The sequence below is a fragment of the Chiroxiphia lanceolata genome, chromosome 7 (assembly GCF_009829145.1).
Source record: "Chiroxiphia lanceolata isolate bChiLan1 chromosome 7, bChiLan1.pri, whole genome shotgun sequence".
NCBI lineage: Eukaryota > Metazoa > Chordata > Aves > Passeriformes > Pipridae > Chiroxiphia > Chiroxiphia lanceolata.
Window position 1 is genome coordinate 27,886,102 of NC_045643.1, and position 15,486 is coordinate 27,901,587.

The 15,486-nt window shown below is 38.8% G+C and overlaps 1 protein-coding gene across 18 annotated transcripts in view; it reads right to left on the reverse strand.

Annotated features, from left to right (window-relative positions):
* CLASP1 (cytoplasmic linker associated protein 1) overlaps positions 1-15,486 on the reverse strand; it is a 173,396-nt gene that overhangs the window by 44,177 nt on the left and 113,733 nt on the right. For 6 of the 18 annotated variants that reach the window (XM_032692558.1, XM_032692557.1, XM_032692555.1 and 3 more), the window contains 7 exons: positions 10,410-10,513; positions 7,914-7,937; positions 6,742-6,986; positions 3,165-3,228; positions 1,802-1,804; positions 1,408-1,571; positions 408-486 (listed from right to left, as the gene is read on the reverse strand). In XM_032692558.1, the coding sequence (XP_032548449.1) occupies positions 408-486; positions 1,408-1,571; positions 1,802-1,804; positions 3,165-3,228; positions 6,742-6,986; positions 7,914-7,937; positions 10,410-10,513 (683 nt within the window). Of the gene's footprint in view, positions 1-407; positions 487-1,407; positions 1,572-1,801; positions 1,805-3,164; positions 3,229-6,741; positions 6,987-7,907; positions 7,938-10,409; positions 10,514-14,347; positions 14,411-15,486 lie in introns of all 18 variants that reach the window. The other 12 variants (XM_032692559.1, XM_032692564.1, XM_032692554.1 and 9 more) reach the window with 4 other exon arrangements.

The window sequence follows — 15,486 nt, forward strand, 5'->3', positions numbered from 1 at the left end:
TACATGCTACACCTGATCGGTGCAGTAAATACTTGTTAAGGTGTGTCTGGGATCCCAGCTTCCCAGATGTTCAGAGCCTGCTCCCTTCTGTCCTGCATAGACAGGTTTTCTTCCCACCAGGATCAGGATGAAGGGGAATTCCATGTCTAAATTTTAAAATGTTCCCAGGTGCTTAAAGCCCAACTCTTAGTGACTTGTGATGAATTATAGGGCCCTATTTTAAAGATATTCACATTTATTAATATGGAGAATGAGAGAGTTAATCAAAGTTGCCAATATAATTCCTACATCATGCATGTACTTACAATTAATTACCTTCTCAGGAGTTCTATGCTTTATGGTATGCCTGATATGGCAAGGTAAGACAAGCATGCTGATGCTTTAGTGAAACAGCTTTTGATACTGACCTTCAGATTTGGTGTTTGGGTCTGATCTACAATAAACCTCATCAAAATGTTAAATTGTTGATCAAACGGAAAAGAATCCCTGTCCAAAGAAAACAAAGGCAAAAATGTAATGCAAAATAAATGTTTAGGACAAAATGAACTCAATACATTAAAGCTTACACACCAGATTTCAACATTTACTCTTTTCTTCTTCTTAATTTGACCATCAACCAGAGAAACTCCAAATCTAAGGATCAGCTGATTATTGACGGAATACTGGAGAAAAGTTCTAAATCAGTATCTTTATACACTGTTATTCTACCTACTCTCTGTACACTTCTCCAGCTTTTGGCACACCATTCCTTCTTCATTTCAGACTCTGCTTTGTTCCCTTATCTCTAGAAGCAGTCCGGTTTATCTTGTCCTCGGAGTTCATACCTGGCTTTGATTTCTCTCCTCTTTTTTCCTGCTTTATCCTATTTTCTCCTAGATTATTACTACTTTTTTTTTTAAATTATCCTATTTTCCAGAATGAGCTGAACTTTATTGTAACACTGTCCTGGGCTGGACATCCTTCAAAAAGGACATGGAGCACAAAATTGTGTGAACATCACAGTAGCATTCAAGGTCTGATCCTGACATGACTGTTATTTGCTGTTTGAACAACATTAAAGATGCTCCAAACTTTGTGGTAAAGCCCCTTTCATATTATGAATACTGTAAATTTTTGTACCTGTCAGTCAAAAAACATTGATATCTAAGTGCACACAACCCCCAAAACTCCAGAATTAATCAGTTACATATTTTAAAATTTATGCTTTAAAGTTATTTATCTAGAAGAGAGACAGGCCTTTTCAATTCAATGCTTGAAATACTGTGACATAACTTTGTTCTCCTCTATTCTGGTATTCATAAAGACTGAGCCCTCAAAATTATACAGCACTGTTGGATTTCTAAAATGTTCCTGCCTTCTTGTAATCCTGAAAAAACCTCCATAATATTTGTCATCTGAGTACTCTACCTGGTAACATCCAGAGCTTTTTGAACTTTCGCCTGCACGGACCCCAACAAATCTGCTCCCATTTTCTTTAGCAACTGGGTCAGGAGAACAAAAAGCCAATCCTGCAAGTCATCTTTATGAATGATGATGAAATCAACCAGGGTTTCCAGAAACATGCTGAAGACCTATAAACAAAACAAGTGTCACAAAAAGAAACATAGTGCTTTAAATAAAAATAATCAAAGGGAAGGGGTTTACAATCTGAGTTTCAGAATGACTTTGTTATAAACAGTTTCATGAATGAATGATTTTAGTAACATTGCTCTGAAAAAAAAATCAAACAAGACATGTCTAAAATGTGTTATATTAAAATACCACATGAAACGAATGAAGGAAGGGGGTAGAAAACACTTACTCTCTGTTGTGAATTCCACGGCAAAGCAGGCCATGCAACAAAACAAACCACTCGTTAGCACACATAGTGATCAAGGCTGGTTGTTCAGATGCAGTTTGTCAACAGATAAAAGACACATTCATTGAAAGTTTACATTTTCTTAAAACACAATCTTTTCTCAGCAGAGTTACTTAAAACATTATATACCTTGGATCAGATCCAGTCTCCTCAGTCATGAAAGTAACGTATGTTTATATACATTTATATGAACAAAGTTTACATGTGTTTAACACCACAACTAATTTGTTTGTAGCAATAATTCCATAAAAGCAGTGCAGATAACAGATCACTGCTGCCACAAAGACATGCTTGAGTCCAGAGTGCAGTAAACTCTCACCTTACTCAGAAATCGGAAATATTTTGCAAACAAATAGTTACACCTTCACTCTTTGCACAACACATACCAAACCCCTGAGAACCAAAACTTTAAGACCTTACAGGTAGGAACTACATGCTGGGTAAGACCTGTGGGACAGCTCGTCCACACTATAATTAAGGTCAAAAATGCACATTTTGAGCAAGACCTGTGACAGGCAACACTGCCTGCCCAGGTCATTTCCACGTGACCATCGTTTATTAAAACTGGTTTACCAAGTGGTCTTGAAGTACAAATATTTGTATAAACTTATTCTTTCTCAAACTGTATTTAACCCAACAGCAGACGTTTTTACCCAGACATTTTACCCAGACTGGCTGCCCTAAACAGTAAATCTCCTAAGGAAGGGGTATGAAACTCCCTTTTCCCTTCTCTCTGCTCCTACTTACCTGTCAACAGAGGACCACTGGGTCTGAACATCCCTATGGACCCAACCACCTCATCCTCTAGCCCAGTTTTTTTCAAGAAATGTCTGTAAATTCATGCCACACCCTTTAACTTCAAAAGGCAGTGTTATAAAGAAGGCAAAGTGCTACATGAAAGACTTTAATTGTGAGATTCAGAATAGTATCTTGGGGAGACCCCAAACTGCTCTCAAGTGTATCCAACACACTAACCCCAGTGACTGTGATGCTCATGACCCTTCATGGACCACCAGAAGACTCCTTAGAGAAGTGCAGATAAAACTGAACTTCTCACTCCAGGAGGTGACCTCTGAAAGGCATTAGGCTGCTCCTTAGGAAGCATGGAGTGACCGGTTCCTAGCAACATAAGAGAGACTGAGACACATCCCTTCCTTGTAAAAAAGATGAAAATCAAGGAGAATTATAAATGCCAGTTTCCCCCAGCAGATGGCAGGGGTAGAAATACAAAACACTCATCTTGGAACAGTGTCAAATGTGCACACCTAGTAACGTAAGAGTGTGAGCCAAGTCTTTGTGATCTTACCTTGCTGTGAGGGTCAGCAAACATGCGAGTAAATATTTCACACAGCCTTTTTAACTCGACTCGGCTAAAATACATAAATGAAACATGATATTAATGCTAAAGCCTTAGTTGCAGGGAAAAAAAAGCTAGTAAATATTAACAGCTGAAAGATTTAAATGTTACTTCAATAATGCTTCTGAAAACTCTGTATGTCTAGGTAGAGCCTCAACTGCCACTCCAGTTTAATTGCTGGCATCATCAGTTTTACATTAAGAAATCCAATAAACATTTATTTTTTAAAAATTGTAAGTCAGACATTTGGATTTTCTGATGCTTTTATTTTCTTCTGTATTCTGGTTTTCAGAAGATAACTTGAAATGTGCACATTTCAGAGGCACTTAGTTTCTGCCTGAGTCAAGGTCAGTGAAACACTGAATCGTGCATCTTTTTCAGCTTAAGAATAGGTTTCTCAAGTTTCCTTTGTGTCAGGGGTTTCTACTTTCCAAGTAAACTGAGAACTTTCATGTTGTTTGGTTATATACTAATCAAATATTTTGATCTAAATTCTCAGTTGCTTCACTAATATCAGTCTAGAATCACACATTGTCAACAGATCAAAACAGACTCCATAGTCTGACAGTAAGCACATTTAGGAGACAAATACATAGAAATGGAAGACAGATCAACAAATTATCAGAAGATAATTAAATCAAGGCACAGTCTAAGTTCCTGTTAGTAAGACATTAGTAGGTGCTCAGTAGTGCTCTTTTTATGAAAGGGGAAAAAAATGCTGCATGAAATACTGAATTTGAGTCACCACATGCAGAATTCTTCGGTGTCAAAGCTCTTACTTGTAATGTATTGAAAATAAAATCTTAGCTTTCCTTCAAGGCAAACTGGTAAAGAATACAGAATCTTTGCTTGTTATGGTGCAAACAAAAACAGAGTAAGGTAGTTAAGTTACATTTCCTGCATACTATGGATGCAATTAGGTATTTTTCACAATTACTATGAAACCAGAGCAACTAGTGAAATGCACACTGATTGCTCAGAGAAGAGTTACTGAAGGTAACATCTTTCCAGACTGATGTTATTAATCCTACAGTCCACCAACTTCTCTCTTTCTAAAAATAAGCCTTGAACAGGCCAGAAGATGCTAGTAGTCTACACCTGTTTTATGTTAGATTATTCATAAGTAATATAGGACATTTTTTTCAAATAAATCTGTGAATGAAAGACTGATCAAATTTTAAAAGGGCACAAACCCAATGGTTTTAAGAGTCTGAGAGAGAGAGGAAAAAGTCTCTGTAACAACATCACAGTAAGCTGTCAGGCTGCACAGTCTCAAAATGACTACAACACTCTCCTGACTTCATGTAGATTGTAGCTCTCTGAATGAACCCCTATTTATTACTCTAATGAATTTTCCTTCTGGACAAAGGTTATATAAAGTCATCAAGTATAAGTGTGTCTGTTTCTAAAAGCTCACAGACCCAAGGTAACAATGCACGCACTAAACTGCAACAGATAGTGGAAGAATATTTCCTTCAGGGACTCATTGGCCTTGTTTTGCTTAGAAGACTTTATGGGGAGCCCTTAGAAAAGTAGGCCACATGAAGCTGTATGAAACAAAGAGGGTAGGTAAGCGCCATTCCACTTTGCATGCACATCTCTGGATATGCAAATCCCAGCTAATCTTTCAGTTCAGAATACTAAAGAAAACCTAGCCACATCACTGCCTTTTATTAACTTGTTATACCACAAAAGAAGATATAAGGTTTAATTAGAAGACAGACTTGCCCCTTGGACTAATGACCTTGATGATGTTCTGCAAGATGCCGTGGGAACAAATGGGATGATAAAATCTAATCATTAGAACAGGTATCAGATCAACTCTGAACCAAGAAGGAAGCAGATCAAAAGAAAACCAAAATGAAATATAGAGAACTAAACCCATTATCAAATTAAAAAAATAAGTTTGCAGAGCTGTAGTTTCTGGGACAGGTTTAAAAATTATTCAGGATCAAAGCTAAGACGACTTGCTAGCTTGAGGGACTAGTGACAGCAGCGCAGTTCAAACACTGCAACCAGCAGGGTCAAAATCAATACTTTAATTCCACTGGCATTTCTCGTAAAAGCTACTGATCTGAATAAATAGCCCATCACCAAAACTTGTCAGCATTTCCTTGCAACTATCCCCAACAGCACTCCAAACCTTGGTTATAATCCTCACACAATTTCATGGCAAAATCAAAGTCTCATCCAACTTTCTCATACAAGTATATGAGGTGCCACAGTTTTTCCAGACAGTTTATTAAAGAGAAAGAAAAAAGACAGCACACGTGTGGGTAGTATTAAGAGACTCAGAAACAGACCACATCAAAAAGCATCTCTGATCTAGAGACTAACTACCCATTCTAAAAACCTGTAGCACTTCCCATTCAAGGACTGTATCACATCATGTTAAGTGCTAGAATATTTTTATGATGGCAAGAAAACAACTTTTCAAGGCCTGCTCTCAGTACATTTTCATTCAGACTATTAATATGAACAATCAAATATTTTCAGCCAGTGTGAAGCCCTTTTAAAATGGAAACACTTGCACAAATCCAAATAAGTAGGTTATAAATCCTCCAACAACCACTTATAAACTTGGCCATAATTTAAGAACATACCACCCATAACAGGAAAATAAAATTGTCACAGTTATTTGTGAATGTTATCTTCAAAGGAGTCAAGAGATAAACAGCTTGTTTCAAATACTTTCACCATAAACTAAGGATGAAAAGGCTATGGCCTGAGAACCAGTTGTCTAGTTAACATGACCTGTGGTCTATAGGGAGTTTCCACATAACTACTGGATAATCAGAAGACCTCTTCTAAAGTGTGACTTGTCAAAGCTGTTTGAAGGGTTTTTTGTGGTTTGTAACAAGGAAAAAAGGTCTGTCTCTCCTACCATAAGCAAAGTTTCAGAGTTGGTACACCTACTTCCTTGCCCTAAGAATCTTCACTCTACATTATACACTTAAATTTACAGTACACAAGTTTCTGATAGAAGTTTTTTCAAGAGTTATAAACAAGATCTATAATTACAGCCTTCATAAAGAGTCAAAGTATATCCAACGTCAGCACTGTCTGATCTCAGCTCTGAAACACACACACCCTGACTCATTTTAGGGTAAGTGCAATGTTTGCTTTGCCAACGAAATTGCTGTGGAAAAAAATATTGAAGGTTCAAACAGAATAAGGTAAAAATGGTACCACCCTTTGAGTATGTTTACAATACCATCATTGTGGGAAACCTCACTGTGCTGCTCCAAGCACCTACCACTGGAGGTCTTCATGAGACAGAGGAAGGCGAAGAGAAGACAGCATGCTTACCTGAGCCCTTCCTACATTACTGCCACAATTTAACACAAATTACACTGATGACATAGCAGAAATTTTTGCAAAGGTTAACAGAATCCCACATTGTGAAGACAAAGCCTTCACAGCCATAAAAGATACTACCTGTCTCCATACAGCAGGTACATATTACTGACTTCTCACTACAGCCAAGCCTCATGAATTACTGACACCATAAAACTATGAAGGTCACCTCAGTGTCCGCTGGCTTTTCAGTAAATTCTGAAGACCTATGAGCCCTTCCTTCCTTTCAGACCAGTTGGAGCTGGCACAGTGGTTCAGGACCTCAGCCACGTCTTCTGTCTGCCGCAGGTAGTGTGGAATGCCCCCATTCCTGGAGCCATAGGAGCGCTCCGAGCAAGCGCTTGATGCGTCGCTGTTGGCATCGTCATCAGAGTACATCCCATAGGGTTCATATCTTCTTCTCACTGGCTTTTTCTGGAAAAGGGGAAACTCAGACTTACCAGGTTATATATAGTTACATTAATGCCAAAAGAAAAACATTCTATTTGTAATCACTAAAAGGAAGATTAATGCTACTGTTATAGTGACATACGTGTTTTAAAGACGTCACCATGCACTGCCTGCTTACCTCTCACAGTAGAGTAAGATAGTCACTCGAATAGTCTTGTTGAAATCAATGGGATCTAAGGGGAGAAGGGCCTGCCTTCCCCCGCAGGAAAGCAAGATATTTATGCCCAGTCGAATTAGTTACTGGTAATGAAATTAAATGTTGTTTTATTGGCAATAATGGTCAGTTCCATTGTTACAGATGCCATGATGACATAACCTCTACTTCAAAAAAAAAAAGAAGATAAGGAAGAAAGAGTTGAAAAAATCTGTGCTGGCATGCACAGTCACTTTGATATTGATAATGAACTCTAGATATTGATAATAACTCTAGAAACACACTGGATATAGGAGATGGCAATTTCTCTGTTAGTTTGGGCTAGGATTTTTCCAGAGGCTGCCAAGGGAGTTGAGTACTCAAATCCCACTTATTTCCATAGCACAGCATTAGAGGACCTAATTCCCTTACGTACATTTTTGACAACCTTGACACTTCCAGAAGGAATATTAGAATAATTATGGCAGCAAAATAAACTGTCAAATGAACCTTAACAGAACAGGGCTGATAGGACAATGTATCAAAAACAGATCATCTATATTCTAAGTGTTTGCTACAGAATTCCTTCCAGTGTCCAGTCCTGCAGTTCTTAGACTTGTGAAGCCAGCAGAGTTTTGCTTCCACTAGGACTGAAGGATTGAAGCATACAAATTAACTCAAGTGCAGTATCATGGGCATTAGCAACAGGGTGGGGAGAGTTGGAAAGTAGAAATAAAAAGTCAAGAAAGCACTAGTACCTTGCTCCTGGAGTCTCCTAACAGCTGTAGGCAGGAAAATATTGAAGGGTGGGAAAAAGCATAGAGAATTATGTCAGAAGCTTATGTAGGGTTTGTTTATGCAACAAAAACGTATAGCAAATGTGTCTTAGCAAATTAAAAAAAATACAGTTTACGCAAAATAAAAGTGGGTATAATAACGCCTGAATATCTCATAACTGTTGCACTACTCGTATTGCCTAGAGTTTCCATAAGGGAGCTTGGAAGTGAGATTATCTCTTTTTTAGGAACAGATCTATACAGCACCTCTTTGCTTACTTTTCAGAAACTCTGCACTGAAAGACACCAGAGTTTTTGGTGATGTTTTCTTTCCCCACATATTATTAGTAGCATTTCGTTTTAGGGTTTTACAAAGAAATTCTGATGTGAGGAAGCCACTATCTACAGTACAGCACATTTTATCAACTTCATTTGCCAAGTTCTCTTTCAACCCACAGTTCTTAGGCCATACTTTTTTGAAGATTAGCTTCTTTTAAGACCCCCTGGCTGGCACGCCTGGCTTTAAGGTCTCACTTAACAACGAAGTTTCCATCACCCTTTGAGGTCTTCTGACAGATCTGAGCACTGATTCCCAGTACAGCCACTGTGGGTTTAGGCCAAGTCCAGCTCAAACAGAAGGAGTGGATCCAATGGGATTTGTACAGAGGGAGTAGAGGTCACAAAATGACCCACTGTGTTTTGTTTAAATGGAGAATTTGGCTGAAGCCATCTTTGGAGAAGTTCTTTTCATTTTCTACTACATGTAAAAGAAAACTCTGAAAACAAGGCTACTGGGTAAAAGTTGGCATGACATTATTCTTTCAAAAGGAGCCTGCACAGGGCTTGTAAACTGCCTGTTGTGAGAAGGCAACCAAGAAAAAGAGCAAATTGGGCTGGTGGGAAAGAAGGGGACAGCAACATTGCATTGCATCCCCTAAAGTCATACAAATTCAGATTGATCAACAGTCAGCAGCACCACCTGGTTTCCAACTAGACTTAAGTATTTCCCTTTTAAAGTGTTCAACCCTTTAAGATTTTAACATTGAAGTACAATGTTATTTAATTTATGAGATATTTAAAAGGGAACTCTGTAAATCTAGCTGAAGATTAAGTCACACCCAAAAAAATCTCAGTGCTCAGCAGTCAATTGAAACACTCTGACTCTTCTCCCTCACAAAACCTGTATTCAGCAGCTGCTCACATGCAAGGATAAAGCCTGATTTCATTCACACAGGCAAACCATTGCCTGTAATTATACTCTGAACTGCTCTGGTGGCAAATTTGAGGTGCTGAGAGCAGAACTGTCTCACATGTTGTTTGTTGTATTTGATAATGAGAATGCTCACTAATGATTCAGCCCACTAAATGCAACAGTGCCATCCATTATACACTATCTTACCTTTCTAGTATTCAAAAATACTTTTTTTGTTTTGAAAGGTAAATTTTGTAAAAAGGGCCATTTTTCTAAGAGTACTCTAATAGGTGACATGAGCTGGGTGATAATCAGATACAAAAGGAACATGCTAGCCATCCTTAGGGAAAGTGAAGTAGGAAATGGAGAAAGGCCATCCACCACAAACACTGGGGATGGTTCATCCTCCTTAAAGAGAATCTGAGATAGATTCTGAGATATCTGTCTCAAGATACACCAGGAAATCTTTCCCTCAGTTCAGATCTGGACCTTGAGAAGACCCACTGGTACCCAGCTAATGCTATACAGTAATTTCTCCTGCTTCTACACATCCTCTCTTACCCAAATACTTGAGGTAAATCCAAAAGCTTAACACTTGCCTTCTGAAGAGCAGAAGGCACTTTTTGGGTTCTAGCCAAGAGCTACCACAGTTGAATAAGACTATACACGACAATGAAATTTTTAAGAATGACAATAAATTTACTGGGAAAAGCAGTGAATGCTTGAAAGTACTAGGAGCAAATTAGACAAATACAACTTAACTGCATGAGATGGTACCAATTCCATGCAAGCCAGGTTATGAGCTAACTGAGTATCTATTCAGGTGCAAACAAACACAGGGCAGGAACTTGTGAAATTCTCAGTTCTTGCTGAAACCTGATCAGGAATTGACTCTAAACAGAGGACACTCTTTTTCTGACAAAGTCTTTATGCAGGTAATGGGATTGATGGAAATCTCCAACCCCACAAGTGACGAGCACCCTCACGGTGCCGTTAACATCCTCTGACAGCCAAGTGAAAGACAAACAGCTGATCCAACCCATCCTGCAGCTCTAGCACCGAGCCACAGCAGTCTGTCTGATAACAACTGCGGAGAACTAACACGAAATAGGGAAAAATATACTGCTGCCAATATAGCCGAAGACAAAACAGCAAAAGGTAACTAATTCTACAGCATCAGACACTGGCACAATCAAAACAAAGCTATTTAGAAAGAGGAGAACATACGTACAGGTAACTTTAAGCCACTTTCCGGTGTTGGAAGCATTTTGTATTTTTCCTCTTACCAGTGCATCGGCCACAGCAGCCTCCAGATCTGTGCTGGTGCTCAGGACACGCATGGCATTCACAGAAGCAGGCATCCTGCCTGGCTGTCCGAGTCCAAACCGGTCTGCACAAAAGACAACATTGAAAGAGATTGTTAAATGAACTCACATTCACTTGGAATCCTAATCAGGTGCCCAAGTAGCTCTCCCCACGGGCTCTGGGAACTCACAGTGCTTTTCCATTAAACACCCTTTTACCCAGAGCTCCAGAGAGCTTGTCATTAAGGTAAGAAATAAACTATTGTTTGTTGGGTGTTAGAGACAATTTTGGATCCTCAGGGCAACTTTGTATTTATTTATTTTAAACTGGGAAGCAGGGTATCTATTTTGTGTTTCTTTTTACACAGTTGTTTCAAAGCTTTATTTTAATGTCAGAGGCAGACATGCCCATCCCAATCTGGCACTCTCAGAAATCAAGAGAAAGCTTCTCATTAACTTCAGAGAGACAGAATCATGCCTGGTGTCACAACATGTTAATACCCAAGCTCTCATCCATCCTGCAGCCTTTTCTCAGGCAAGGATGTGAGACTAGTATTTATGCCTATTTTATGTCTCAAGGCTTGATTAACCAGTACAATATTCCCCTATGCCCTCACAGTATAAAGTTTATTATTTACTTGTGAAGTGACTGCAATTTTTGGTTTAGTACTGTTCTTAAGAAGTAGTTTAAATGCCAAAGTTCTATATCAAAACTGATCTTTTGAGCACACAGGATCATCTTTTTCCCTTTGAATTTGATGGCAAAGTTCTCAAAGGCATCCAAAGCAACAGGGATTGAGTCTAAAATGCCATTTACGCTCCTAACATTAATCAGTTTACTTTATAATTTGCTAAGTCTACCAAAAAAGTTACTGAATTAGCAAAAGCCAAATTCAAAAAGGAAGGCTAGCAGGGATATGGCAGAATCACTGATTTGAGTACCACAGGCCAGGCTCTGGCAGCCTAGTCCTTCTGGGTGGGGGCAGATCAGACACCAGATTATTGGGATCCTGGCTTCGGTCCATAAGCAGGAACACTGGTTTCTTACATTCCAAGTTTTTGTTTCCATATGGGTTTGTTTTTGCTCATCAAGGACTCAGAACATCCCTCCAGGGACATTGGTTACACACCTCTCCCCTGCACCCACACATGCCAGTAAGAGTTTTGCCAGCAAATTCAGAATCAACTTGCATGAGCCCGTTTAATAGACCTTCAGCTGATCCACACTGGAGGCAGCCATCAGGCAGCACAAGAGAGGGATCAAGTCACACAGGTCTTTTAGTAGTTCATCTATATTTAATTTAACAATGGAAAAATACTGCTCATCAAATTGCCCAGCTATATTGTGGATTTACAAAAAACTGAGGTCAAACGTGGTATTCAGCAGCTTAATATATTTTTTGGGAAAATACTGCGCTTATCACAAAATTTCATTTCTTTCTTCTTTAAGAACCTTCTGCACTGAAATATCTTTTAAGGAATTAGCTCACGCTGACATGCATAATTTAAATCAGAGATTGAAGTTTGCCAGTCTACTGTCCTAATTCCAAAGCTTTATTCCAATGTATCAGAGATTAAGCTACTGAAAAGAAACAGGGAAAAAATTTATATCCAAAGTATTTGGAGAAGAAAAAAGAACCCCTGCAGACTAGTATTTATTTCAAACAGAAGTGTTATCTACCAAAATTTACTGTTTCCTAGAGTTATGTACCCAGACAAGACATTTCTGATTTACAACAAAAGCACATTTTCTACAAAACACATTACAAGGGAAAAAAAAATAAACAAATTTCTTAGAACTACTGCCAAAAAAGTAATCAAATCATGACATTTCACAAAGAAATAAAAGTTGTATGTGTTATTACTATCCCCTTTTTTAATGCACTTGAGTTGAAGAATCACTTCAAACATTTAGGTGAAATAGTGCTTTATCCCTAAAATAGAAAGATCTGTGCACTCTTAACAGAAGCACAGAGGAGACAACAATGTGTTAGGTCTGATTGAAACTAAAGTCACAACTACAGAGATATACACTACAAAGATGTACAGAAGACAAGGATTTTCCTAAGTGCACATAATATCTGGTACAATACAAGGGCTGTAAATGTTGAAAGAAGTCTTGAACTCAGTTTTATATTTAAACCCAACTCAATGACATTGCTCAAGTGTTACTGAGATCAGAATTTGGTTTTAGCTTTTGAAATTACACAGCATCAAAAATACCACTGTCATTTGTTTTCACATAAATTTAGTATTACATTAGAAAAGGGTAGATAGTTGTTTTGGTTTTTTTATTAAATGAAGAACAAAATGACAAAGTAATTCAATTGTAGATCAGTTTAAATACCCAGCATAAAGAAAAAAAATTGAGCTTTTCTTACACGTTAAGTGCAGTGTGGCATGCTGGCTTCTATCTATCTCCATGGCTATCAGGAATTTTCTGAACTAATTTTTTCAGTGATCTTTAAATTCATAACACCCAAGTTACTCTAGGTTTCTCCCCAAGACATTGTTGCCATATCTGAGTGAAGAAGTAAGACTTTAGGAGAGATCTCAGCATATCTCTAACATGGGGCTGGGAACACATCTGGCTCCAGGAATAACAAGTACAGGCAAGCCCAACATTACTGGGCAAGAAATAAGCAGAATATGCTCTGGCCGCATTCCCTTGTCTCCCTGACTAGATTCATTATACTTGTTCCAAACTTGGTGAAAATTTGCAATCACCACTTTTGACCCTTTTTTTGCCATTTTTCAGAAGATTTTGGCCTTCTGTAGGACACAGGTAACCATAAAAAATTTGATTATTCTTTGTACCAAACCACCGGAGCCAAGCATGAAGTGACTATCACAGGAAGTTGAATGCAAACAAAGCTTAAATCTGTATTACAATCGAGCTATTTTAAATATTTTAAATTACTTTGGTTAAATACAAATTCAAATTGTTATTTGAAAAATGCCAGTCAAATCAGCTTGCATCATGTCTGTTGAGTAACCTGATAATGGAAATGTTTTGAGAGCTTTAATTAAGTGACAGCCATTTAACTAGACTCATGAGAAACAGAGTATTTTTCACTCGCTACCTGAAGGGGTATAATTAAATAACTTTCAGTATCGCAAGTTCCTTATGCAATTTTAGCCTCCAAGAAAACACTGAAGGCCTCATTTTCTACATCACCTTTGTCCCCATAATTAAGTCTCTATTGTCCCAAAGCCAGCAGCACTTGTTCAACTCTTTCTAAGATTCCCAGTGAAACATCCTGATTTCAAAGAGAGTTATAGGTTCTCCATAAAAATTTAGCACAGAGGTGAGGGAGAAGCAACTGCAGATTTTTCTCATTATATGTGGGCATCAGTTGCCTGATGCAAAGCTCAGTGAAATTAAGGGAATAATTTTGGTTTTTTTTCAACAACTTCCATGTACTTTGGACAAGGCCTTCAGAATTATAGGAAGGGCAGATCAGCATGTGTTAGGCTTCAAAGTTGATTCTGAAAGCTCCTCAGGTGCTTAATTTTTGCTGCTCTTGTGTATTTTGGAGAGGATTCCAAAGAACTTTCATTAACAGAAACAGTAGTCCAGAATATTTAGTAATAAACGGGATGAAACCTATTTGGGGGATGGGATCCAATTCTAGGCCCATGCTGCACAACTGAGCCAATTTACAGGAGAATTGAGTAAGCCCTGGATCACCCTTTGTTTAAACACTGTTCACAATGTTCCTAAAATACATAAAATTAAAAACATCCAATAAATGAAATTCAAAACAAAAAGCCACGTCGAACAAAACCAGAACAGAAAGCCCCGCAGCGGTGAGAAGCACATGCCAAGTGCTGGCTGATGCATACGATGGCAAATGTTAAGATGGTGTAAAACAAGACTACGTATAAGAAGCGGATTCATGCAGTTAGCGCTTGTTCACCTGACTGCCCAACAGAATCAGCAGTGGAGAGAGCACTAGTGGACCTGGAATGACGTCGAGAAGCTGCAAGTAGAAGGAATGGCAACACCCACAGGATTAACACACATTGAACCCGAGACAGAAAATGCCACAATCCAAAGGGGATGCGTGTGACCACTACCGGTAAAGGTGTTTCATAGTGACGGGGAAATGAGGCTGTATATGAATGCATAACAGATACAGTGCAAGCCCCACGGCAACGCCTCCGTCTGTAGCTTCCCCCCCTTCCCCTCGTGACCATAAACACAATGCAGGACACAACTCATTTGTGGCAGTCCCAAACTGGGTGCAGCTCAGCAAAATCCCCCCAGTGCACATCAGTCACGTTCCAGACCCACAGGCCTGGAAGACGGCCATCAACGAGAACGTGGAGCACAGAACTACAGAGAAGGATTTAGATGTGTCTGATCTAAACCCCAAAGTGAAGCCATGATGAATGGTTACGAATTGTGCTTGCAGGTATTTTTCCACAACATTCTAGCCTATGCATAAAGAAACGTTAACAAAGAGAAGGCATAACCACATAAGTAGAAAGAGTCATACAGGGAGGTCACCAACCATTGTGTATCAGTCCTGGGGTTGGGTTTCTTTTCCAAGAAAACACACGTACACACATATTGCAGGTGTTGCTACTGCCAAAGGTGTCTTGCTTTTAACAAATTTTGTATACATGTTTCTTGAACCTCAGCATGAACATGCACAGATAACAAGAATATGCACATCACGAACCTATCTAGAATTACACATGTATACAAATTGTTAATAGCAATGGAGCACGCAGTAGCAGAGGAGCCTAAACCAAATATAGCTCCCACTTCAATTCCCAGTTGTTAGCAGCACATCAGTCACAAAACGCCTTTGGAGAGGTTTTCAGTTCTTGCATTCGGCATACAAATGAGTTCTTTATGAAAGCAAATGAAAAACTGGCCCGGTCATTTCCAAATTACATAAATTCAGTTCTTCTAAGGAAGTTTTCCCTATGTCTAGCAATGACATGCTCACCAGCTCAAAGCAACTGACCCAAGAAACTGACTGTTCATTTGAGCAATTCATCACCACAGACTCACTGAAGGCCTTGTTGCTTTAACATCGTAACTAGT